Below are 25,116 nucleotides of genomic sequence, written 5' to 3' on the forward strand. Positions count from 1 at the left end.
GACCTAAACTAGTTATTTTTGGTTCAAAGAAAATATAGACGTTTGCTCTCAGGCTTTGACGAAAACTTCTTTTCCAAATTTAGCAGGTGGAAATGTATCTGACATCAATTTCTTAAATCACGTAGTAGGTAAGTGCCTTTTATCCAATGAAGTAAATCTTACGCAACTGAAGGCAAAATTTAGCGCAATTTTGATAAAGCACATGTCTACATCATAATAAAATTAATGTTATTTTTGTAACAAACGTTTATCTTGTATTGTCCGATGAGATTTTAAAATAAACAGACCCTCCTTATTCCGCCTCCGTTCAAGTTAGTAATTTTAAATGAACAAACATAAGTTCCTCAATGTAAGCTAGCGAAAATTTCTCTCAGTTGAAGAAAATGAACGGCGACAACAGAGAATCTCAGCCAAACTTGTTGCAAAGGAAAAGTTCGGGCTTCTATAATGCGTTTATTGTTCTGTCTGTCTTCAACATTTTCCTCGCCATCACGGCGACCCTGGGAAATACTTTGATTTTCCTCGCTCTTGGAAGGCGTTCTTGTCTTCATGCACCATCAAAGCTATTAATCCGCTCCCTGGCGTTTACAGATCTCTGTGTTGGTCTCATTTCTCAGCCATTAGCTGCTCTTCACGCCGTTTCTATTCTGACTAAACATTTGGAGATCTTTCAATTCACCGTTGTATCAAGCTATGTAACCAGTGCAGTTTTAAGCGGAGTGTCTCTCTTCGTTCTAACCTTTATCAGCATCGATAGATTGCTAGCTCTGTCGCTTGGAGTACGATATAGACAAACTGTGACCGCTAGGCGAGTCCGTATTTTTGTGATCTTCATCTGGGCAGTAAATATCGCCAACGCGACCATTCGCTTCTTGGGAAACAGATTTCTCTTTCATATTGTTTGCCTCTCAGGCATTTTGCTTTGCGTAGTAGTTTCGACATTTTGTTACGGAATGATTTGCCGCACTCTCCGTTTGCAAAGCATGAAAGTCCGGGCCACTGTCTCTGAAGGACAACCGAATGAAAGGTCTCCGCTGCACGTCGAAAGGTACAAGAAAACAGTTTCAAGTGCGCTGTGGGTTCATTTCACATTGTTGGTGTGTTATCTACCGTACAGCATAGTTTCGGGACTGAAGGCCATAACTGGAGACACTTTTGCAGTCGCCGAGGGGTTCACGGCAACCTTAGTCTTCTTCAATTCATCGGTGAACCCTGTTCTGTATTGTTGGCGAATCAGGGAAGTGAGACAAGCTGTGAAAGAAACCATCAGGCAATACTGCGGTTTTTCAATTGGAGCCCAAAGTGAGATAACCGAAGAAACGGCGTGTTAATCCTGATAGCCTGATTCAAGCCTTAGGACGGACAACCATAAGTTCAACACTCGTTGAACTCACACGTCAGTTGTCCAAATCCAACACAGGGTGATTCAACTTAGTATAAAGACCATTAACTTACAGCCAGTTAGAGGGGTTTTTTTATAATTTTTTCATTTATTTTGTCCGAGGAGTTGCTTTGAATGAATCTCATGTTGTGACGTCAGGAGGTGGCGCAGGAAAACTTTGTTGTACTATACACGTAATTAAAAAACAAGAATTTTTTCTTACTTTGATTCAGCTGCTGAACACAGTGTACTTCTATGACATTAAGGTGACAGACATTCGTCCAATCTGACACTACATTGTTCTATTGTAGTGTTTACGAGGGTGTTTTGTATTTGAAATTCAGAGAGTAATAATTTCCTCAGATTGACACTCCATTACGCAAGTTGATCCAAGTCAGTGAATTTACGCAATCTTTTGGTGTGCATGTACATGAAAATTTAATTTATGACGCAGATATCGATGCCATTTCCAAAACGATTGCCTCCGGCACAGGCATCTTGAAGCGAAGTAGTTCATTTGTTCCGTTCAAAATGTATTATATTTATAACGCTTTCCAGCCCCATTTCGATTGTTGTGGTGGTGTCTGCCAATCGACATAAACAACAAAATCGCGCCCCGCAGATCTTAACTTCTGCTTTTTCTGATGCCAAATGTGAAGATGATCCCTTTATAAGATTTAGCTGAAAAACTAGATGTTCAACGGAAATTGTAAACATCACTAAATGGTCTTGCCCGTGAATATCTGTGATCAAAATCAAAGCTCGGAGAAATGTCTTCTTATTCACTAAGAGATTGTGAGAGCAAACTTGCTGTTCCACTGCCCCGCACCAACTTTGTAAAAATTTTTAAAAACTGTTTTAGTTGTACTGGTGTGGTGCGGAACTGGCGTGGAGTAGCTGACCTGTCAAACTCCAGCAAGAACAAACTCTCGCTAGTTTAAATTCGGCTGCGCGGCGACTTCTTTAACATTTGTGAATAAACACACAACATTCATGGAAAGTAGGAATTTGTTTTCTATTGTTATTATTATTGTAACTACCATTTTTTAATATATTGAAACTAGAATGTAGATTTAAGTAATATATACTAAAAAAAATAGTTCGTAAGTCTTTTTGCTTTTAATCATGTTCAAGAAACCACATTCTCGAAAGCCGTCGTAAAAACAGCCGACAGATACCCAAACTGATTGTCAAGCGCTTGCAAGCGCTTACAAGCGCTAGCAAGCTGACCTACATACGTACTTTATTGTAACCTCTCCAACAGGGCTTTTCAGGAACAAAAAGAAACAGTAGTAATCACAGTGCAATTAAGTAAAAAAAAAAAAAAACACAACTTTAACAAGAGTTTAAGCAATTGTCCAAAAGCTTATTCTTCAAACGACGTTTAAAAACTTCGACCGAACAACTTGCGTTTAATAGAGATGGTTATAAATTGTTCCAGAGGCCCATAGTCCTAACAGTAATAACATATTCGCTTCTTGAAACTGTTCAAACAACCAATCAATCAATTTATTAACGCCAAAATGTGGCATGAGGTTCAAATTAGTGGGCTTTGACCCTTCCCAGTCGTACGCTTGCTTTCTTCCTAGTGGGTACTGACGTCATAATGACATTTCATATTGTATAGCAACATGATTTCGATCAAGGAAAAAGATTTCTCTCTATCTCTGCGTAACAAAAATACAAAAATATAAATAAATTTGATTTCAGCGGTGAAACCTTCACAGAGGGGCTTTTCGTCCTCTGTTTCCACATCGAATGGGTTTAGAAAAGTTTGATATCATGCAATGCATTTTTTCCTTCCTTTTTATTGGCCGAGAGCCAACAAAAGAACTACCTACAAATAATGGTCTGCTCATGCGTGATACCGTCTAAATGTGTTTTGCTGCAAGTAATATTCTGCTCATGCGCAATTGCATAAAAATCGACAGTTCGCTTCCCTGAGTTGTCAGAGAGCGATTTAAACATGAAAACAAACTTGGTCATGGTGGTCGAATGATAAAGCAATTATTGTACTCGGTTATCGCAAAATATTGTGATTTGTCAGTATGTCGAATATCAATTATTTGCCTCAGACTTTGGCTCAGCTAAGCAAATTAATGTTTTGCCTGCCACTGACAAATTACGATATTTTCCTCAACCTCATCCAACATTTTTAATTTGGGAAGGGAGGAACAATATGCAGTAAAGTCGCAAATTCTCGGTCTCAAACATATTTATTATCAACAGTCAAAATCTACAAAGAACTGCCGGAAAAACTGGCGATTCACTGTGCAACAATCAACAAACAAAATAAAGACCTCTTGGCACTGAAGGCGGCGAAATTTCAATCTAAGTGTCTGTCTCTTCGAAAATTCTTATATTATTTTGGTAGGATTGCCGTTCACACTCAAGAACAAAAAAAACATCCGTGAGCAGTCCTGGCCATTGTTTCCCTCGACGTCTAATTCGGCCGCTTGGCTTTATATGGGAGGCCGTAGGGAACCCAACTGTTAAAAAGCGCTCTAGCAAGTTTTTAAAGAAACAATAAACCGAGCTTAGGATTGAAGTAACGACATGAAGAAAACCATTAGAGCAAGGGAGGGAACTAACAACAAACTCAAACCAGACTGATATATATAACGCATCAAAGGTTTTCCGTCCACACTACGCCAGAGAAATTTAGAAACGCAGCAATCACCAGTCATTTTAGCCAGTTCTGTTTGAAGAAACCTCGGTCGGGGAAATTACATGATTATGTTCTCGAAAAGCTCTGTTTTCAAACTGTTTTCCATCCACACTAAACCGGAAATCCGGCGTTTTCAAGTTCTTCCTGTACTGTTTGAAGAATGTTTTTGAAAAGCTCCGTTTTCGAGACGGATCAGTGTGGACGGTAGGCCTAACCGTAGAAATAAAGCTGCGTTTTCAAATATCTCCAACGTAATGTGGACGCCGCCTCAGTTAACACTTAGTTGGTTATTGACTCAACGTTAAACGAAGCAAATTAAACCACCTAAGGCCACCCTCACACGTTGAGCGGCGGCTCTTATGAATTTTTATCGTGTCTAAAGAATGATTGAAGATTTTAGAAAAGATTTTCCGCCAAGACGTTAGTCCCCTTTCGTCCATGAACTTGGAGTGTCGACGTTTCGATCGCCAGCATATTGCCTTGCGACATCAGTTACAAGGCTGTCAAGATTAACTTTGCGTTTCTTAACTTTTACCACTCTATCACTCCGGGCTCCACTTGAAAAACCACAGTATTGCCTGATGGTTTCTTTCACAGCTTTTCTCACTTCCCTGATTCGCCAACAATAAAGAACAGGGTTCACCGATGAATTGAAGAAGATTAAAGTCCCAGTGAATCCCTCGGCGACTGGGAGAGTGTCTCCAGTTATGGCCTTCAGCCCCGAAACTACACCAAACGGTAGATAACACGCTAACAATGTGAAGTAAACCCACAGCGCACTTGAAACTGTTTTCTTGTATCGTTCGAAGTGCAGCGGAGAGCTTTCATTTGGTTGTGCATGAGAAGAACTGGCGTGAACTTTACTTTGTTGTTGATGGAGAATATAGTAGATTTTGATGTAACATATGGACGATATTACCACGCAAAGAGAAATGCTCGCCACACAAACAATGTTGAAGACAAATCTATTTTCCGGCAGAAAGCTTAGCAATCCGTTCGTGATATTGAACACCCAACCAAAAATCACAGAAGCGCGGACTCGCCCAATGGTCACTGTTTCTCTGTATCGTACTCCAAGCGACAGAGCTAGCAATCTATCGATGCTTAGGAAGGTTAGAGTGAAGAGAGACACTCCGCTTAAAATTGCACTTGTGCTATAACTCGATAACAACGTGAATCGAAATATCGCCAAATGTTTAGTCAGAATAGAAATGGCGTGAAGAGCAGCTAATGGCTGAGAAATGAGACCAACAAAGAGGTCTGTAAACGCCAGAGAGCGGATTAATAGCCTCGACGGTGCATGAAGACCACAGTTCTTTCCAAGAACGAGGAAAATCAAAGTATTTCCTAGAGTCGCAGTGATGGCTAAGAAAACATTTAAACTCGATAGAGTGATAAAGGAGTTATAAATATACTCTAGGCTTGAATTGATGTCTTCAAACGATGTTGGCAGAGTTTTTAAGTTGTCAGCGTTCATTTTCTTTAAGGGGAATACTCTGGAGTCCGTTAAGCGTGATCAAGCTGTTTTCTTGAATGTAAATTTAAAAAAATAAAATAAATGTTTCCTTTAAAGGAGGTAGGTTTCTTTGTTTCAAGTCTACTCTGACAAACATTCGTTGCAAAAATGACATAAAATTTACTTTAGCGAGAGCATTTGTTTGTTTAATATTACACTAAATTGTACGTTAATGTGAACGAACCATTTGCTTTATTGGATAATAGTGCTTGCCTAACGCAAGATGTAGGGGAAAAAAATTATCTCCCAAGTTTGGGAAAGCTGGCTGTCTGCCAAACTGTGCCTGATGGGGCACTCTACTAGTTTAACTGTAAACAAGAAATGCGCGGGTCCGCTGAGATAAAAGAGAAATTCAAAAGAATACGTGACTTTCTGCATATAGTTCGTGAGATTTTTTCTGGTTAAATACACCTGTCGTGTAAACTACATAACAAGGTAAATAGTAATTTAAAACTCCTCCGCAGATTTCTCTTTGTTCATTCTTTATTACAAACAAGTGATAGCATAACAAAACTCATGTTTCTCCGTGACACCTTAACGTCATAACGACGTCATGTTACCTAGCAACAGATTTTCCATTCAGCTTCCCTGGCCTTTCCCGTGGCGGATAGTCCTTAGGTCTTCCCCTACTCGCGCCCTCGATCCACACTCGGGTTTTGAGGGGCGTGAAAATGACTTTTCTCGTGCCGAGCTCGGATTGCGCCTCTCGACTTGCGCAAGCGTTGATTATGTATGTAGCAAAACGTGCATGTGTTGTCGTTACCGTGCCCCAACCTCGTGACGTCACAACTTGACGTCTGTCAAGAGTGCGTTTCTGGAAAACCGAACGAGTGAAAAACATTCTTATCTGCCGTGTGTCTAGACTAGAAGAGGCCATAAATTTGGTTAAAATTTTGCGTTCAACCGTCAAACAAGAGCACACTTTACTAGATTTTATAACTGAACAGTTCCTTCTCATAACATTTATTGCCCAGTTTTAATTGAAAATTTTAGCGTGAACATCGTGATAGAATTCAATTCTGCCATGAATTTCATTTTGCCTGAGTCCTCAGAACAAGTCTGACAGTTTTATCAAGAGATTATCTCTTAGTTTTATAAATATTACAAAATCCACATGTTGAGATATTATTCCGTTCTCGTGCAGTTATTACTAATACTGGAAATATTCTTATATACAATAGTACGCTGTCACAACCCTTAAAATGGACAACCGAATCAAAATAAATTCTATGGAGTTGCAATTCTTGGTATTGTCAAAATTCAAAGTTACCGCACCAGCGAATCTATTGCAACTTCCTGAAAATCCCGCGATACACAAGATTAAACCGTGACGAATTACTTCAGCCTCACAATGCATTTTGACATCAAAATATTAGACTGAAAAATGAGTTCCTCACCCAAACAACGCTTATACTAACTGACAGCTGATATAAAACTCCCCAGATTTTATTGAAAATTAAATTAACTGACAAATGATAAATGGAACTGCCAAGCTTTAACTAAGAAATTGCTTTATATCAAAATGCAAAATGACGGTAACTGCAGGAAATTTAGGGTCGATATGGCGATACAAAACTGCTGCTTTTCATTGAGTTTTAGGTCTATTTTTTCGAAGCGGTTATACTTGACGGTATTTATTTATATTATTTATTTCAGTATTTATTGCGATTCAGGTATCTCACAGATTGAAGTTTCCTGGCGAGATAAAAAAGATCAAGTTTTCCTTTTGACTGCCTGGATAGCACGCAAGTTGAAAATATTGATGAATCCCAGCAACTCGCCGGCAATGGCTGACATGGCTATATTGCCATCGAGGAGAAAGAGCTTAATGATCATCTGAGAATAATAAACTTATCGTTTGGGATTAAACCGACTTAATTGCCCAATAAAGTTTATTAAGCAACTATAATTTTAAAATCTAATTTAATTTTCCGAGTTTTTTCATTTTACGTTTTCAAATCTTAGTGTTTTTCGCAGAACTTTGATGTCGCGAATAGTTCCTGTAATAAGCTTGTACGGGCTGACATACGACCCAAATGTTTAATGAGAGTTTTGTTTCTTTGCCACGCAGAAGGAACTCATAACCGAGAGAATGCCAAATGCTAATCTAACGTTCCGTCCAAACTGACAAGTGCCAACTCTAACAAAAATCTGTCATTTAAAATTTCACAGGAGGCTTGAAATTTGGTTATCAAGAACCTGTTTGAAGGAGCAAGTGTAAAACCAATGCGACTATCACGACAAAGTGTTCAAAGTTATTTTAAGAACCCAGAGAACCGTTAAGGCTTTCAAATTTGAAACCTTACACAGGCTAACGGCAGTTTTGGAAATGGTAAATGATGAAGATGAAGCAACTACACCGAGTTTTTTTGAAAAGAAAAGCTTGGATTACGTTTCAATCTCGTTCATTGCTCTGTCGTTCTTGAATACTTTATTTGTCATTACCACAACCCTGGGGAACATTTTGATAGTCTTCGCTCTTCGAAAGAAGTCTTCTATTTATCCGCCATCAAGATTCTTACTTCGTTCTCTGGCGATCACCGATCTCTGTGTTGGTCTCATTTCGCAGCCGTTAGCTGCTCTTCACGCCATTGCTATTCTGACTGGACAATTGGGCATCTATCTGTTCACCTCTGTATCAAGCTATGTAACCAGTGCAGTTTTAAGCGGGGTGTCGCTCTTTGTTCTAACCTTTATCAGCATCGATAGATTGCTAGCTCTGTCGCTTGGAGTACGATACAGACAAACTGTAACTACTGGCCGAGTTCGTGCTTTCGTGCTTGTCAGCTGGGTGTTAAATGTTGTCAATGGAGTTGCGCTTCTTTCGCGGAACAAATTTGTTTTCTATATAGTGTGTATCACAGCAATCTTTCTTTGCGTGTTAACGTCCACCTTTTGCTACGCCAAAATTTACCATATCCTTCGTCTGCAACAAATAAAAGTTCGAGCTATCGGCTCTCATCGAAAGCCCAATGGAAGGTCTTCGCGCAATATCGAACAATACAAAAAAACAGTTTCAAACGCACTGTGGGTTCACTTCACATTGTTAGCGTGTTATCTCCCGTACAGCATAGTTTCAGGACTAAGAGCAATTACTGGCGAATCCTTTCTAGTCGCCGAGGGCTTCTCTGCGACTTTAATCTTCTTCAATTCATCGGTCAACCCTGTTCTGTATTGCTGGCGAATCAGGGAAGTGAGGAAAGCTGTGAAAGATGCGATCGGGCAATACTGTAGTTGTTTAAATGAGTGATATTAATGAAGAAATGTCTGTATGCAGAGTAACCTTAACTAACCTGGCAGCCAAACGAAGGCTGGATAGAAAACGTCTATATGAAATATTTCCATTTAAAAATCACTTTTTTGATTCTAATAAAGGATTATAAAAGAATTAAAAAAAAAAAACATGCAGTAATTCTGTTTGTCAGCGTGCCTGAATAAAATTGCTTTATCGAGCGCCACTGCGTTAATTTTTGAAACTCAACAGAATGTTTTGGCAAAATGCAGAAAATTGAACGGTCACACATCAAGAACTTCCCTATATTTTTCCTTTAAACCTATCATTTTATCGGGAGACTCTAACACAAAACTACCTTGTACAACCCAAGAAAAACAACTTACACCATATGGTCACCCATTAGCCTTCCCACCCACATACTGAAAAACTACCATCGCAAGAATGGACTCAAGATTACCCCTTTGGGTCAATGGATAATCTCTTGGTCAAAACCATTAACCTGCCAAAATGCTAGTTTACAGTTTATGTGTGGTATAATATATGGAAAATTTTATTGTTCTTGTGGAATGATTCTTTATTTAGAGTTTTATTAAGACTATACGAATACACAACAAGAATCAAGACTGAATTAAGTGCTATTGTTCTCACACAAGATGATCGTGGGGTGAGAACACGCAAGCTTTATAATCTGCACAATAAAGGGCGTTCGCTCGAAAATGTTCTACTCGATAGATGTTTTTCAAACTTTTACTGCGGTCAGATAATAAATTACTTGTTTCAGAAATGAAAAAAAATTGGGGGTCACGGACTTCGTCTCAGAGATAAAGCGTGTGGAAAACTAGTCTGCTTTTGAAAAATTGGTGCGCGTAAATCAGCATGGTCTCCAGGGTTTTTAGCTTAAAATATCAAAGTTGAATTAACGGAGACAAACTATCCTAGTAATATTTTGTATAAGTGAATCCCTTGCGTTAATAATCGCAAATGTCGCCAACGTTTTCACAAAACTTAACCCTTCGAGAGGCGTTTGAAACCGCCGCACAGATAAACGAAGAGCTAAAAAGAACGGAATTCGATGGTACATTTTGCAAAAAATTCAAACTTCTAGTAGATGGATTTCTTCATTTTTTCGCTAAACGTAGAAAATCGGTAGAGAAAATGATCCATCAAAAGAAAAATAGGGTCACCGAACGTCCAAGGTCGTTAAATCCAGGCAAAGCTATAGCAATGGCCATCTGCCCTATCATTGTTCATTTTATTACTTAGCGCGTGCATCGATGCATGACGTGACGTGTGATTTTGCGTGCGCAAAAAGGATGCGCAGAAACAATTACCCCGAACGTCCTTAATTTGGCGTTTGATAACATTATGGAACAATAGGAGCCTTCTGCCATGTTATCTATACTCTACCCTACAACTATCTGCTTCTTTTTCGACTTTTCTTCTTGGAGAGCAAAAAACGCTATAAATTCATCGAGACCTTTGAAACGTTTTACACAAGAGGTACTTATTCTCTAGCAAAAAATGTTGAGGTTTCATACAAAGCAATCTAGTTCCAACATAAAGGCTTTTTCTCCTATGCCAAATGTCTCCTTGGACGGATTAATTCTAAGAGGAACTTGTGATCACAACTTGTGATTTTAAGGTGGCATGGTCCGAACGAAAGCAATAGATTGATTTTAGCTTCGGACATCTCATCTCCACCTTGACATTCAGTCTTTTAGTTAATAAATAGTTTCTTTGAAAAATCATCACGGAGTGTCGACGCTTCCTCGAGATTTAAACCCGGCTAGCAATTTATAGCTTACAAATTTAATTACAACCTGGTACTGTCAACTGAACAGTCAATTATTCAGATATGAGTTAATTTAACTTATAGTGTAATGAACACTATATCGAGGCTTCTCTAATTAAGTGAATAATCTTAATTCTTTCTGATTCGCCAATTTGTTGCTTAGCAATGACGTCATTAGTTTTTACACGTGGACGTATATAGATAGTGTTAGCGGCATATTCGCGCCAGTAGTTCAAGTTTCAGTTATCGTGCGTGCACAGTACGTGTTTTCGAGTAAATTAAGTTTTAAGCTACCCTTGACTATTTAGAGTGCAAGCGGGAACCTATGTGTAAGTACAAACTATTTTCTATGCCTGCTTTTAGTATAAGTTTCAAGTTTTGACGTTTTTTAACCTTAAGTACCTTTAGTCTCGGTTTTTTATACAACAGCCTATTGTACTAAGTCCAACACGTAGCAGAGCCCCAGTTTTCAAAGTTTTTATTTCATCTTGCTTTTAGTGATAGATCTTTATAGTTTACACTCCCACTAGCTTAGGTTTCTATTTAGCAACTTCCTATAAGAATCTGTGGTAATTCAGTTAAGTCCTTTCGTTGCTAGTAAATTCCCACATCGCTTTCAGTGGCGCTCACGCAAGCACGTTTTTATCGCATTGTGCAATTTTATTGTTTTCAAGATTTTAGAGTTTTATCATTTATTGTATTCCGACGGTTAGCAGTATGCGTATCTGCTTGGGATCACTGATGATTTTAATTGTATCTTTACTGAGAAGTTTGACTGGAAGTATTGTCATATCGCAGTTATGATTGGAATGTTTGCTATTATTGTTTCGTGACTCTTGTCATCTTGTAATCTTCTATTATCTAGTAATTAGTTTATTCGCTGCATTGTATTTCAGTTTACGTTCGATTATCGTCAATTAAATCACCGTCAATCACAGCTGATTTTCCGTGATCTCTGGCTTTATTCGATTAGTAAATCATCTCCCACACACGCTAGTCTCATCGCGACAAGTTGTCTAGCAAGTGACAATTCAGCCTTTCAACAGTCGCCGTGAACCTGACGTTACATATAGTCAAGGTTTTCTTCCGGGAAAAAAAGTTCTGAGTCTAGCTATTAGCATTAGCGATACAATTCCAGTCTGCTATGAAGTGTACATCCATCCCGGGGAAACTCCCATATAAAAGGAACAGGGGTGCTAATTGTACCGTTTAGGAGTTGAAAAGGTCCACAGTGTGGGAGCTTTTGCAGTACCTTTTAGGGCACTGAGCCGGAAAAAATATGATAGGAGATAATGTGTTGTTTTAAAATTGGTTCCTCTTGGGGGTGAAAAAAAAAAATTACGCCACGCCCACAAAACAGGATCTTGGTACCTCTTAGCTCTTCTTTTCAAAATTTCCGACGAGCACCCCCGTCCTTTTTTTTTTTTGTAATGGGATTCCCCCGAAAAATCCACCATCGTTGGGATCCAGTTTAGTTATCGTACGACTCTCCAGTGTGAACGGTTAGTTTGACGTTCGTTCCGTACAGACTGAGTGCAGGATAGAACTCTCCTGATAACCCCACAAATGTCGGTCCGTTTGGTCTCGATGGATCAGCAAGGAGCTTACCTAAGAGAGAGAAGGTTAGAGTAAAGTCTGCTTTTAATCCTCGTGGTCTATCAGGCCGTTGCTTATCTCCTTCTATTAAAATAAAAACTGATCATTGGATAATGCAATTCGAGAGTCTTCATTGCCTTAACCATCAGCATGGGTTATGAGCCATTATACCATGCTCTACAAATATGGCAAGGATACGCGTGATTTTTGAGGGTCTTTTAATTTTTATTTTAGTTTAGTTTTCTATACTTTGGGGACGTTGTTAATAAAACAATTATTCCACTCACGCTTGTTGGATGTGAGATGATTATAGCCAACTCGGCGCTATGTGCCTCGCTGGCTATCTACCATCTTATATCCAACGTGCACTCGTGGAATAATTGTTAATTATCTGTACCATTAAGCGACTAAGAGCATTTCTACTCCAACCTGACAATTAGTCTATTTCAAGATTACTTGAAATACACATCTGGGAGGAAAGAGGCAGTGTGGGATTAAAGTTTCTTGCCTAAGAACACTGCATAATGACTCAGCCTTGAACCTATACTGCTCAATCCAGATGGCTAATTGCCTCTATCAGACCCCCGTGCAGGGAATCATGGTAGCTGTATCCAGTACAAGACGATGAACACAACTACCATGGTTTCCCTGCAGGCGCTTTTCATAGAGGGACTTGGCGATTCCTGGGCAGCCAACACGCAAAATTGAAAGAAAAAGAAAGGTCACTGTTTCAATTCTTTCCTAAATACTGTCGTAAATTTGAAAATGAGAGTTATCACAGGTAGAGGCAGCGTGGCAGGGTCAATAAGGCGCCGCACTTGAAACCGGAAGTTGCGGGTTCTTCGACGTGAAGTTAATTTTGTATAACTCAAAATGAAGTATTACTATCACGCTACTGAATATACCTTATTCAAAACTACCACAGCCTTAAGTTCAGACAAGAAACCAGTGTAAAGCTGAGGGGGGGGGGGGGGTGATTTTGGACCTGATTGGTTTACAACAACAATGTCATTTTTCTATGATTTTTTAGCGCACATTTCTTAAAGTATCGAATAGTGATCTTCAACGAAGGTCACAAATGATAACCTCTTGCGAATCTGATGTGCTGAATTGTAGGTTACCATCACAACACAACTGCCACCTTACCAACTCTCGCCTTCCCTCAAATAATAATATCACCCTCCCCTCAAATAGCTTAAGAACTCTATAGTGCCTGAACCAACCCTCCCCTCCCTTCAAATACCTGAAGAACTCTATAGTGTCTAACCCAGTCCCCTTCCCCTCAAATAACTGAAGAACTCTATAGTGTCTAACTCAACCCTCCCCTCCGATCAAATAACTTAAGAGTTCTAGAGTTTCTTACCGTTGAGATATAAATTCAAGAAGTGTTCATCTAAGTTCAACAGTACACCAATATTGGCGTGAGTCAGCTCTTTAGAGGACTTCTTTGTCTGAACTCGGTTTTTGGTATTTGAACACGAAGCGTTGGGGTGTTCATTAATCTGTACAGCGTAAGAATCGGAATCCTCTCCTAATATTGGATCTTCGATCACCTTACGAGCGACCCCTACACCTGTGGGAAAGCAAAAGAAAATCTGTTTTGTTGTCCAATAACTATATATAACTTGCGTAGTTCATTCCGAGTTTTGGTATTGGTTTGACGACACTCAATGGAAAACCGCCCTATAACTGGCATTTTCAGGGATAGTTTTAAAACGCTCTACCAGTTGCTAAGATGTCACGTTGCGGACGACTCCTGTCCATAGATATTGCGTGACGAAACCCCAAAGGAAGTTGCTCTTAGAAGGCTACACTCACCAATAATGGAAAGCTTATTGTGAGAGTTAAATTCATCCACGTGAACCCTCCAGTAATGGCATGCAGATGACAGCTTTACGTTGCCCAAAATGAATGTGTACATGGGACTCTTCAGGCTCACAGTGCAGTTTTCGTTCGTCAATTCCAGGTCGTGATTCGCTGATGATGGATCCAGTTGAAAGTACAGCCCTGGTGAAAATTGCGGTTAAAAAACCTAGTCATTAGTTCGATTTACAACACAAGAAAACCTTTTCGTTAGTTTCTTCGTTCTCCTTCCCTCCCAGTCTTTTAAAATTAAGCTTAGAAATATACTTGGAAGAACTCTTCGTTTAATCATCTAAAATCGAAGAGGTCTGTTTGAATGAGAGCACGTTTTACACCACGATAGGGACACTAATATATAAACTGGTGACGTAGTTCTGAAGAGATCCCTGGAGTGTATGTGATTAGCCGTTTCTTTTGCGCGAAAATTCAAAAACTGATTGAGAACCAATCATAGACGCTACACTTATCTGTGTAGACTGACGTCATCAGTCTGTATTTCAGACTTCTCTCGAGCAGGTGAAGAAGTAAGCGGAGAAACTAAGATGTGTTTTTGTCAAGGCTAGTAAACTAACCACCCTTCTAGTAATCACTGTTTTTATAGGGTTATGTATTACACAAAAACTACCTTTCGGTGTCGATAGAACAAGTTCCTCGCTCGGTGTTCCCTCGCCAGTAGGGTTTACACCGTACACGCGTGTGATGATATTGACACTGTAAGGCACGCTGTACAACGCGTACTCTCGCGCGGGTCCCTCGTACAGTCGCTTGAACTTGCGGTCTTTCTTCCTTCGAATTGCATACTCTGAACTCTTCACCATGTCTACCTCAAGCACAAAGTAGTCTACGCAGCATTTTGTTTCAGGCGCGAACCAGCCAAGCACCACTGTGGTATTGTTTACTTTACATCTTGCTTTATTGAATGCCGGGGGGTCTACGAAGAGAAAATGATTATTAATATTTTTCATTTATTTATAATGTATTAATTATCTAAGTGGACCGGAGCATTAATTTTGTTAGTCTCCTATGCAGACTCTCCTAGTGCTCGTCACGCAATCTCTCCCCCCCCCCCCCCTCCCCGCCCCCTCTCACGAAATTAGGGTTAGGTTCAGTGTTAGTTCGTTACCCTAATAGTTCGTCGGGAGGAAGATTGCGTGACAAGCCCTAAGAGAATCTGCATAGGTTGGTTTATCAGTAATTTGGACATACAATGTGTTTTTGAAAGACTTTCCAGTCTCATTTTCTTAGCCTGTTCCAGGCTCTCCTCCAGAATTTTTTCTCTCGCTTGCCCTTATTTTCGCTCGTTCCCAACCACCGAGAGCCTGGAACAGGCTACATTTTTCTTTGCAAATGTTCAAATGAAATAACTTTTCTACCTGGTGCTGAAGGCGTAGCTATTCCAGTTACCATACTCATCTCCACCTTGGTCCCATAAAGACACAATCCCGCACATAACTCTCCGCTCAGCCCCTTGAAACTAGGGCCCTTTGGGCGACTGATGTCCGTCTGAAGCTCCCCATCAAGGTAAATGTTTAGGAACTGTTTGTTCAGATCCAGAAAAACACCAAAGCTGCTCTCTTTCAAGTCCTTAGCTTTTCTTTTGATCTGAATTTTATGTTTGGAGTTTTCAGTGCGGGCTGTCGTGCCTTCGAACACTTGCAGCGCGTATGAGCTGGATATGTTTCCCAGAATGGAATCCCGTGTAATTTTTTTGGCAACTCCTGTAAAAATACGCATAAAATATTATTTACAAGGGCATCTTTCCTCTTTTGCTTACTACTGTATCACTTTTTTTCCATTTCAATAGATTTATTTAATTTTTTTATTTCTACATACAGTTATAACCCCATTTACAGTCACACTTGACAATAAATGATAAATATAATATCGTTACATGTTTTCCCGCGCTTACAACTTGTTACAACTTCTCCGAACTCACCACGTGTAACATGTTTTCTGACGCTCACCGCGTGTACATATTTCCCGCGCTCACCGCGTGTTAAAAGATTTCCCGCGCTTTCCATATGTTACACGTTTTCCCGCGCTTATCACTTGCGACATATTTTCCCGCGCTTGAAAGCTGCTGGGCGTTCCTGCTTTGAGTTTCGTTGTACAAATTTGCAGCCTTTGTAAGCGGCTAAATGATATTAAGGTTTCATTTTACCACGGTCATTTAGAAAACCACGCGTCAATAACTTACCTACAGCAAGGAAAGAATTTTCTCCTTTAAAGTTATCGATGTTGATGGTCCAAAAGTGACAACCGTCAGCAAGGAATGCTGTTCCAAACACATTGCCATGTACCATGGTTGTCTGTTTTACTGTTAGATGATCTCCAGAGAGGCGTAGAGATTCGTGCAGTGATTCTTTGTCCAGTTTGAAAATAACACCTAAGAATAAAGTGTTAGTGGAATTATAAACTGCACAGTACACAAGTAAGACTTTTAAAACGAGAGCCAACGAGCCAAAGCGAACACCAGAATGGAGATGCTAAGTGATACCAAACGGAGATGGGTATGTTTTCTCTCTCGTATTTGTGGGATAGAGATTTATTTAAATCCGAGTACCTTTCTCGGTGGAAAGCGATATTTCATCACTCGGTTCACTTTCTCCAGCGGTATTCAACGCCTTGACACGCGCGAGGACTGTAACATTGTACTCCAGTCCCCTAAGTGTGTATTTGGTGCGCGGTCCTTGATACACCTTGGTAAAGTTACGCTCCTGGTGGATGTCCCCCTCCCGGTCCAGTGTGTCTATCTCTACAATGTAACAGTCCACGTTGCAGTTTTCCGGAGGAGACCACACTAGGTTGATCTTGGTGTTCTCGACGCTGCATTCTTCGAGATGGATTATAGGAGGATCTGGAAAACAAAAAAAAAATAAGAGCGGAAACAGAATGTTTTTCGCAATTCGTGACATCGAATACCAAGGTGGGAAAACGTTACATAATTAGCAGCATTCCAAAATGAAATAAAACAACTAAATACGTAAATGAATACAGTAATTGGCAGTAGCATATCTCGCAGTGGATCTTCAACCACTGTTTAGAAGTGTTGGTTTTTGTAAAGGGAAGAAACTCGAAAAACCCGAAAGAAAACGCTTCTTTGGATCGAAGAAGAGAACGAACAACAACTTGAAATTGTGTTTAACCGAGCACTCTCACCACTGCATCATTAGTATTTGACCGACCTAGTCGTGCAACACGCATTTTAAAACATTTGGAGACAGAATCTTTCAAGTTCGTCCTTCGAAACCCGCCTTAGTCACACTCAATAATGTTTTTATGTTTCACCCATATCTTACCGGAGCATGTGGTTGGTCTTTCCAGTCCAGTCTGTAAACTCAACTGCACACAACCTCCAAACATACTAAAGGCCGGCCGAATAGGGCCAACCACGCCCACCATCGAAGGTCCCCCGGGACGACTGTCGTCTGTCTGTAGCTTGCCATTCCAGTATATGTTCATGATTTGATTTTCTAAGTCGAGTAGCACCGCTACATTGTTTCCTTTGATGTCCTTTGCTTTCTGTTTGATCTGGAGCCTGTTGTGGGAATTTTCGCACCACAGCGAGGTGTTCTCAAAAATTTGCAGCGCAAAAGAGTTTGCGTCATTTCCTGGGAAATATAATGGACAGGAGTTAATAATGAAATAGCCATGACCAACAAAATACAAGAGCAGAACATTTTGGTTAATTTCATAATGAAGCATTGCGAGAAATTGAAGAACTTGACACCATCTTGTTAAAATTAACAATGAACTTTTGACGTTGGCTCAACGTCACTATTAAGTCAAAGCACGCAAATAAAAATGTGAACGAATTCGAAGAAAACAGAGATAAAAAATAAAGTACAATGAAACGTTTGCATGCAAAAGAGTTATTTACTCAAACTACTCAATTCCTGCCAAACATTTTTACGCGACTCCTCTGCATGCGAATATTTTATTCTTTCTTTTATTTTATTATTTTATTGCATCTTATCATACCTATAGGTCGACCATCATCCACCTCTTTTGCAACACCAATGGCAACGAACCCGTTATTACTTGCTCCGGTAAACTGGTCAATCCTGACTTTCCAGTAATGACAACCATTTGACAAAGTCACGCGGGACATAACACTAGCGATGGCTGGACTCGTCAGCTTGGCCACGGATAGATCACGTGAGAAAACCAGCTCCCGTTTGGGACACGTAGAGGGGTCCAGTGTGAAATGCAGTCCTGAAAATGAAATGGAAAATTGTTGGGCACAGGTCATGGTAAAATGAAAGGTTAGATCTTCATTTTGGTCTATTCAGCTAGAGCGTGCCCCGGTTTATTAGTGAAAGGTTAGGTCTTTGGCTGAAGCGTACCCTGGTTTCCTTTTGCTGTGGTACTTAATGAGGATTATTGCTTTTCCCCTGGACTGAGATGCTTGTCCATTAAAAATATACCTTCCCCCTCCTCCTCTGGATATTATTCAGGTTGTTCTAACAAATTTTCATTACCAATTGATACTCCTGCGCAGAAAGGGGCGCTGTGAGAGTATAGAGGCTTGCCCCAAGAACACAAAGCAATGACCCCGGCCAAAGCTCAAACGCGGAGTGCTCTATCTGGAATTTTATTATCGCGCTAATCACCAGGTTACCGCACCTAACATACTAGAATAAGAGGGAACATGGATGGTGTGAAATCTGTCTACCCTTCTCCGCGTAAATCGTGATGTCCTTGCTGAAAGGTCCTTTCCCGGCTCGGTTCGACGCACAGACCCTGGCAGTGACCCGCGCATTGTAATGAAGGCACTCCAGATTGTACTTGCAGGCTGTCCCAAGGGATACCTTCACAGTTTCACGTTGTTCTTTTTCGTTTGGGGCTTGTGTAGGCGTATAAATATTGGCCTCCAGATGATAGGCATCCACGGCGCTTGGAGGCGCATTCCAGACTAGCTGGATTGTCCGGTTTGTGGCCTTACATTGAGATGAGACGAAACTTGGGCTGTCTGAAGATTTAAAATTTTATTGTTAAAGGCGAGCTGCCCTGGTCCGTTTGTTGGATGTCATCGACAATAAATACAGAGAAATGTCCCGTGAATTATCGCTTGAAAGCGTTACCATTTTAACAAAAGGATAAAAAAAAAACAACGGTTTCTTAGTAACTAATTTTAACAACAGTTTAGACCATTTCCCCAAATCTTTATTGGAATATATTTCTTCTCATGGTACCGAAAAAAGCAAAAACAAACAGTTAAGTCGACTTCATTGGCCAATTCAAGTCACGAGTTGTCTCACAGAGCCTTTGATTTGAGGCGGTGTTGCGGTCCCTGCAACAAATGTGAAAAAACCGTCTTATGCTTAGCTATTTCGCTATCTCATTTATCATAGTTTAAGGTCCTCTTTTCGTCAAGGATTTAAAACTGGCGAGTGAGGAGGGGAGGGGACTGGTTGGTCCTTTGCTAAAAGCAAAGTCTCCATCCCCACCGCTGACAAAACACTTACCCGGTATTTGAAGCCACGTGACTTTCTTGAGCACCTTCCTTTCCCATGACGTGTCAACCGCCATGTGATCAAAGGTTGGAGTAATGGAGGAGGCAGAGGGAAGACTTCTGATTGTTTCGAGCATGAGATTCAACCTGAAATTAGAGCAAGGAACAATCAACTCGGGGATAAATTAACTTCTTCGATCGGAAACCCGTTTTCTGAAAATTGAAAAGCATGAGAGCATGAGATCGTTTGATTGGTCGATATCGGCCGCGGAAAACCTTTCGGTGTGTTCACGAGGTTTTAACGAAAAACGTGAAATGCTTCAACTAAGTAATGAATAAGATTTTATATTAACGTTTACACGGTTTACGGCAGACACAATGTGAAAAAAAGACGTTTCAAGTAGATTTCTCAAACTTATTGATAATTCATCAAGTTTAAACAAAGGAAAACATGGCGGTGACGATGTTTGAATAACTGATCTTAATTAGCGTAGATGTTTACGAGGATATTTCTCCGTTTTCTCCTCAGTTTTAGAAAAGATACATCAATTCCAAACACTCAAGACAGCGTTTGACCACATATCCAAACATCTCGGAGTTCGTCAAAAATACCCCGCTGCGCGTCGAATTTTTAACTATCTTCTCATTGTTTGGAAATGTGGTCAAACGCTGGCTTTCTTGTTTGATATATTACTTACCTTGTCTTCAGAGCGCTGGCAGTCTAGAAGAAAGAAAAAAAATTCATCTGTTAAAGCGATTACTTACATCTCCCAACTCTATGTGACTTTGATATGGTCGTTCTAAACAACCATAGAAAAGATGATTTTAGTATAGCTAGTTACACCGATTTAACAGTCATACTTAATCTAGCGATACATTTATTTTGCCGTCTTGCGAGGCCTCCCTTGTTCCTGATACACATGTTATGTATGCCGTCACTGAACTTCTTGTTAAACCGGCTTGCTAAATCTCAAGCGCATTCACACTGGTATGTACTGTACAAGTCACACTTACCTGAAGGAAAGTAGCAGGGTTATCTTCTTTAAGAGCTTCTTGTGTGAATTCAGCTAAGCCGTCGCCTTGTAACAACACGTGTTCACACTGGTGCATAGCGTCGTTCAGTTCTGCTAGTTTCTCTTGATATTCATCACTGACTCGTTTGAGTAACTCCACTTTCTTCTTTTCCACGATGGAAAGTAAGGAATCGCACTCCCTTTTAACATGAGCCTCCACGTCACAGCCAGACTTCTGAAAATTCATCAGAAATACAGAGTTTAAATTGTTTTATTTTTCCTGCCTTCTAATTACGAACCGTGGAGGTGCGGTGGCGTCATGGTTAGTGCGCTCGTCTCGGAATCGAGCGGTCCAAGCTCGAGCCCAGCCCGGGGACATTTTATTGTGTCCTTGGCCAAGGCATTAAACTCTCACAGTGCCTCCCTCCACCCAGGTGTATAAATGGGTACCGGCGAATTTAATGCCGGGGCAACCCTGCAATGGACCAGCATCCTATCCAGGGAGGAGTAGAAATACTCCTAGTCGCTTCATGCTACAGAAACCGGGATAAGCTCCAGCCTGATGGGCCACTTGGCTCGTATACAGACTTTACCTTCTTTTACCTAACTACGAACCAAGTTATGAGACTTCTACGCTCGCGCGCTCAATTCTTCTCTCACAGGATTCGAATAAACCACATTCCTTTGTAACGACTTCAGAGATCCGCGTCTCTGATTGGTTGTTACTTGTGCGCAAAAATTCAAAACTGACTAACAACCAATCAGAGACTTATTATATTTAATAGACGAATCTCTGTACAGTAACGTCATTAGAATGGAATTTTTCCGGTCGAATTTGAGACTTCTCTCTCTAGGCTCTTTTAAGTCTGATTTGCTCCTCGACAAGCGGAAACTGAGACCTTTGGTTCTGCTACATGCCAGCTCACCTTAGCAATGGTGCACATCCCCTCTAAGGATTGAAGCGTCTTTTGAACGTGGTAATTCTTTCTTGTTAGAGTGCCTAATGTTCGCGCCAGTTCCTCCTAAAAATAAAAACACAATTTGAATAAAACAGTTCATTGTATATAAGGTTAGCGTTTACCTCAAAAACGCCGTTTAAAAAACTATATTAACGGTGAGGTAATGCAAACTTGCATTTCCAATAAACGTTTCCGTTATGTGAATCACTTCCAGGTTTAACCAATTAAATAGCTCCTTTTATACTTGCTAAGGTAAAGATTGTTTTGCGGTTTTGTCTCCGTTTGAAAGATTAGCCGGAAAAATTGTTTTTTCGTGAGCATATTACAAAATTCTTGTACGTCTTATGTGTGAAAACTAGTCGTTTTGTTTTTCTTCGCGTCTTTTCACCTAACAGTTGCTTTTGTTCGAAATCTGGCCAGGTAAACCGTGTTTTACTCACTTTTGTGTTCTTAAAAACTGGCTCCAACAGTTCAACTTGATGTCCCTTATGATGGCCGTACTCCTTACAAAGGTAACATACGGGAACCTTGCAGTCAAAGCAGTACAGTGCAAGCTTCTCTTCTTTATGCTGCTGGCATTGCATGCTGGTCTCTTTACGCTTTTGAGGCCTTGCTACTGCGGGCCCTATGGTATGGTCCGCCAAAGGGCCCTTACTGGGATGACATGCGTCGAAACAGGTCCCACAGTACAGAAAGGCACACTCATTGCAAGACAAAGTGGCCTTTTGTGGTGAGTAGTCCTCGCAGAATTGACATAGGAGAGGTTCCTCTGGAGCTTGACCTGTAATGCAGGGAGGCCGAGGGTTATAAGTCAGTCTTGAGGAAAACTTTTGGCCGGACCCTGATCCAACGCTACAGGAATGAGCCCCGTACGGGGTCATTGTTTGTGTTGTTGAACAAGACTCTCCGAGTGCTTTTCCAGCGAATTGGACGGGAAGGGGCGGGAGAGGGTACTCTGAAATGAATTTGCGTGCCTTCCGGGGGGAATCGAACCTAAGATAAGCAGAGTCGGCCTGACGGGCTACTAACCACGGGTGGAGAATTCAATAAAGTCTACAGCAACCCGATACGCCCATACTCGAAAATACTAGTCGGCCTTGGTCATTGGGTATTTAATTAAGAGGGAGGAAAAGCGGCCGTATGATCGACTCGAATGAGTACAAATGAAGACAACGTTATGTATATACCAATGCCCCGCTAATGAAGCATTGTGACAACGTCTCACAATGACACAACGTCCCAGGGACGAGGTTACGCAACCCATGATAAATACATTTCTTTTCAAGGAAAGATTCTCTGCTCAGCAAAAGAAAATCGTATATTATTACCATCGTGGTTAATTACATAATGTGTTTGAGATCATCTAAAAAGATACCCTTGAACATGAAATCTCCACCCTACAATCTTACAACCTTTTGCTCATAGAGAGAAAAATCCCGTTCATTTCAAAAGGAAGGAGGGCAAATCCAATTGGATTTTCTCGTTTTCGAGACGCTCATTAACGTGAAGTTTTCAATAAAATAAAACTCACTTCGGTGTTACAAATAAATAATTAAAATGAAAGTATAAAACTTGAGTTTCTAAAAGCTTGTTAATGATCTCACTAAAATATTTTGAAAGCTTTTATCTTTCTTTCAGCTCTGGCTCTTCTTTTTCAAAATAGCAAGGTACATTTATAAATGATTGCGTTCTTTCCAGCTCATCCAAATAATTGAAATTGATGAAGAATTAGTGAACTTTATTTCGTAAATATTGCAATCTTAGTGTATTAAATTTTAAATACCCGAACCGGAGTGTTTGATTGATACAAAGCAAAATATACCCCTTTTAAAATAATACAACCAGGTAAGCCGTTAAGATGTGAAAACAAGTATTTTTCCTATTTTATACATACCTGGCGGTCTTCTTTCCTCCTTGAAACGTTCAATTACATTTTCCAAGATCAAATTCCGCGGCAGTCCGTCTACTCCGCGAGGATCAAACGGAATTTTTCGCCGACAAGTCGGGCATTTAACATCAGGATCCAAATGCGACTTGTAATCTGCGCTTCTATTTTCCTTCACCCATTTAGCCCAAACTTTCGGCGCTCCGTTGGGTTCCAAGATTTTCCGCGCGCATGGTGTGCAAAGGTTATGGGAACATGGAAGAACTATTGGTCTTTGAAAAAGATCCAGACACACAGGACATGTTAGTTCTACCTCCATCACTGGAGACAAATGGTTATGTGCATGTTGCGGTGTATATTGTTTTAAGGCGAGATAGTAACCTTGGTAGCACGCGGGGCTTGACCCATCGAGAAACGCGCGTGCCGCGCGCATACGTACACACGCGTGTTGTTATTGGGCAACATATTTTGACCACGTTTTAGACTCATTGGTCTTCAGAAAACACAACAGACAAATTGCGACTGTTAAGTCTAAGTAAGGTGAATTTAAACTAATGACCAGATTTTGAATGCAAAGATTTTACGGGTTGGGCCAGAACTCCGTTTAGTTTGCCGGGCTGAAAACGTTAATAGAAAAAAATAATAATAACAATAACAAAAAAAAAGTACTAAACTAAATAAAACGTCAAGCTCCAACGTGATTTCTTCCTCTTTTGTTCATAGAAGTGTATCTGAGACACATTTTACCGGCTTCACTTTTGCCGCCCAGAACTATACATTTCTTTTCACTTTGGATCGAGGGACAATCTGACAGCCTTCTCGCAGGTTACCGAACAACCCTTTGGTGAAAGACATCCGTATAGAAAGGGACACATTTGCATCTAAATTTGTCAACTTTGTCTAGGGAAAGGTCAGTTTGTGGATGAAAACAGGGAGCGAATATTTTCACTAGGGTTGGGCCTGACGGGAATCAAGTCAAAGAAATCTCCTCATATTATAGCTAGAACAGGCGACCAGCTAGAAGGCATCGAGCGCCGAGTGTACACACGACTGAAATAAAATTAATTAATTAATAAATGATATTAAAAGGAGTTCGAGGGTCGTTATTTTTGTGTAAACAGGCTGTTGAGATTACTGAGCACGTGTCTTACATGAAAGGGACACTTCAAGGGACACTGAAAGGGGGAACTAAAACTATTAAAACTAACTGTAAAAGCAGTCTTTGCCCAGCCATTAATTCGTGAACTGTGCTCTCTTATTTTATTGTCACCCATAAGGTTTCCTTAGCAGACTCACTTAGCGGGTAATGAATGTAAATGTACAATTGTCTGCGGTTAATAAAGAGTTTGTTTCCTTTTGTTTCTCCATCAAAAGCGCGCACGCCACTTTTGTTATGTTAATAGCTGGCACGTGTATCACATTGAATTGTTGTTCAATCAAATTAAATTTATCCTTGTGTGCGGCATTCAAATTTCACCTTGCTGTCTTACAAGGGTAAATTTATTTCTGAAAATAAAAGCTTACACCGAGAAAATATTGACACAAACATATGAAAAGTATATGAAAACGTAGTTACTAAGATCACAGGTTAGACTAACATCTGCATAAATTCGCTCGCTTCGGAAAATCAACAGACCCTGACGCTAGAATTGAGGGAACAATTATATATTTTTCGCTCAGGTTTAGGGATCAATGGCGGTGGTTTTTCCTTATTTCAAATGCAGCTGGATCAAGTCAATAACGCAAGCAGTAG

General features: G+C 40.3%; 4 protein-coding genes across 4 annotated transcripts; 2 read left to right on the plus strand and 2 right to left on the minus strand.

Annotated features, from left to right (window-relative positions):
- The first annotated feature begins 383 nt into the window (after positions 1–383).
- LOC110056166 (histamine H2 receptor-like) lies at positions 384–2,714 on the plus strand. The gene has a single exon (XM_020762611.2). The coding sequence runs from the start codon at positions 384–386 to the stop codon at positions 1,329–1,331; it is 948 nt and encodes a 315-aa protein (XP_020618270.1). The 3' UTR covers positions 1,332–2,714.
- Positions 2,715–3,578: 864 nt separating this feature from the next.
- LOC110056165 (adenosine receptor A3-like) lies at positions 3,579–5,577 on the minus strand. The gene has a single exon (XM_020762610.2). It carries the CDS (start codon positions 5,524–5,526, stop codon positions 4,471–4,473), a length of 1,056 nt encoding a protein of 351 aa, XP_020618269.2. The 5' UTR covers positions 5,527–5,577; the 3' UTR covers positions 3,579–4,470.
- A 1,930-nt stretch (positions 5,578–7,507) lies between these two features.
- LOC110056033 (histamine H2 receptor-like) lies at positions 7,508–8,957 on the plus strand. The gene has a single exon (XM_020762471.2). The coding sequence runs from the start codon at positions 7,895–7,897 to the stop codon at positions 8,813–8,815; it is 921 nt and encodes a 306-aa protein (XP_020618130.1). The 5' UTR covers positions 7,508–7,894; the 3' UTR covers positions 8,816–8,957.
- A 2,096-nt stretch (positions 8,958–11,053) lies between these two features.
- LOC110056049 (uncharacterized) lies at positions 11,054–25,087 on the minus strand. The gene is made up of 15 exons (XM_020762489.2): positions 21,919–25,087; positions 21,446–21,541; positions 20,521–20,754; positions 20,205–20,227; positions 19,520–19,653; positions 18,727–19,023; positions 18,033–18,266; positions 17,351–17,662; positions 16,615–16,908; positions 16,249–16,437; positions 15,425–15,769; positions 14,677–14,982; positions 14,007–14,195; positions 13,552–13,761; positions 11,054–12,200 (listed from the first exon to the last, which is right to left on the minus strand). The coding sequence occupies exons 1-15, from the start codon at positions 22,357–22,359 to the stop codon at positions 12,064–12,066; spliced, it is 3,441 nt and encodes a 1,146-aa protein (XP_020618148.1). The 5' UTR covers positions 22,360–25,087; the 3' UTR covers positions 11,054–12,063.
- Between the last annotated feature and the right edge of the window lie 29 nt (positions 25,088–25,116).

This window comes from Orbicella faveolata, unplaced genomic scaffold (assembly GCF_042242905.1).
Source record: "Orbicella faveolata isolate gen_17 unplaced genomic scaffold, um_ofav_v1 contig_24, whole genome shotgun sequence".
Lineage (NCBI taxonomy): Eukaryota > Metazoa > Cnidaria > Anthozoa > Scleractinia > Merulinidae > Orbicella > Orbicella faveolata.

Excerpts from the sequence above, each read along its gene's own strand:
- LOC110056049 (XM_020762489.2), bottom strand. The coding sequence starts at position 22,359 with ATGACCCCGTACGGGGCTCATTCCTGTAGCGTTGGATCAGGGTCCGGC. Across the intron at positions 21,542-21,918 it reads CAGTTTTTAAGAACACAAAA|GAGGAACTGGCGCGAACATT; the intron begins GTGAGTAAAACA and ends TTTTATTTTTAG. Across the intron at positions 14,983-15,424 it reads AGCTACGCCTTCAGCACCAG|ACCCCCCGGCATTCAATAAA; the intron begins GTAGAAAAGTTA and ends TTCTCTTCGTAG.
- LOC110056166 (XM_020762611.2), top strand. The coding sequence starts at position 384 with ATGAACGGCGACAACAGAGAATCTCAGCCAAACTTGTTGCAAAGGAAA.
- LOC110056165 (XM_020762610.2), bottom strand. The coding sequence starts at position 5,526 with ATGAACGCTGACAACTTAAAAACTCTGCCAACATCGTTTGAAGACATC.
- LOC110056033 (XM_020762471.2), top strand. The coding sequence starts at position 7,895 with ATGGTAAATGATGAAGATGAAGCAACTACACCGAGTTTTTTTGAAAAG.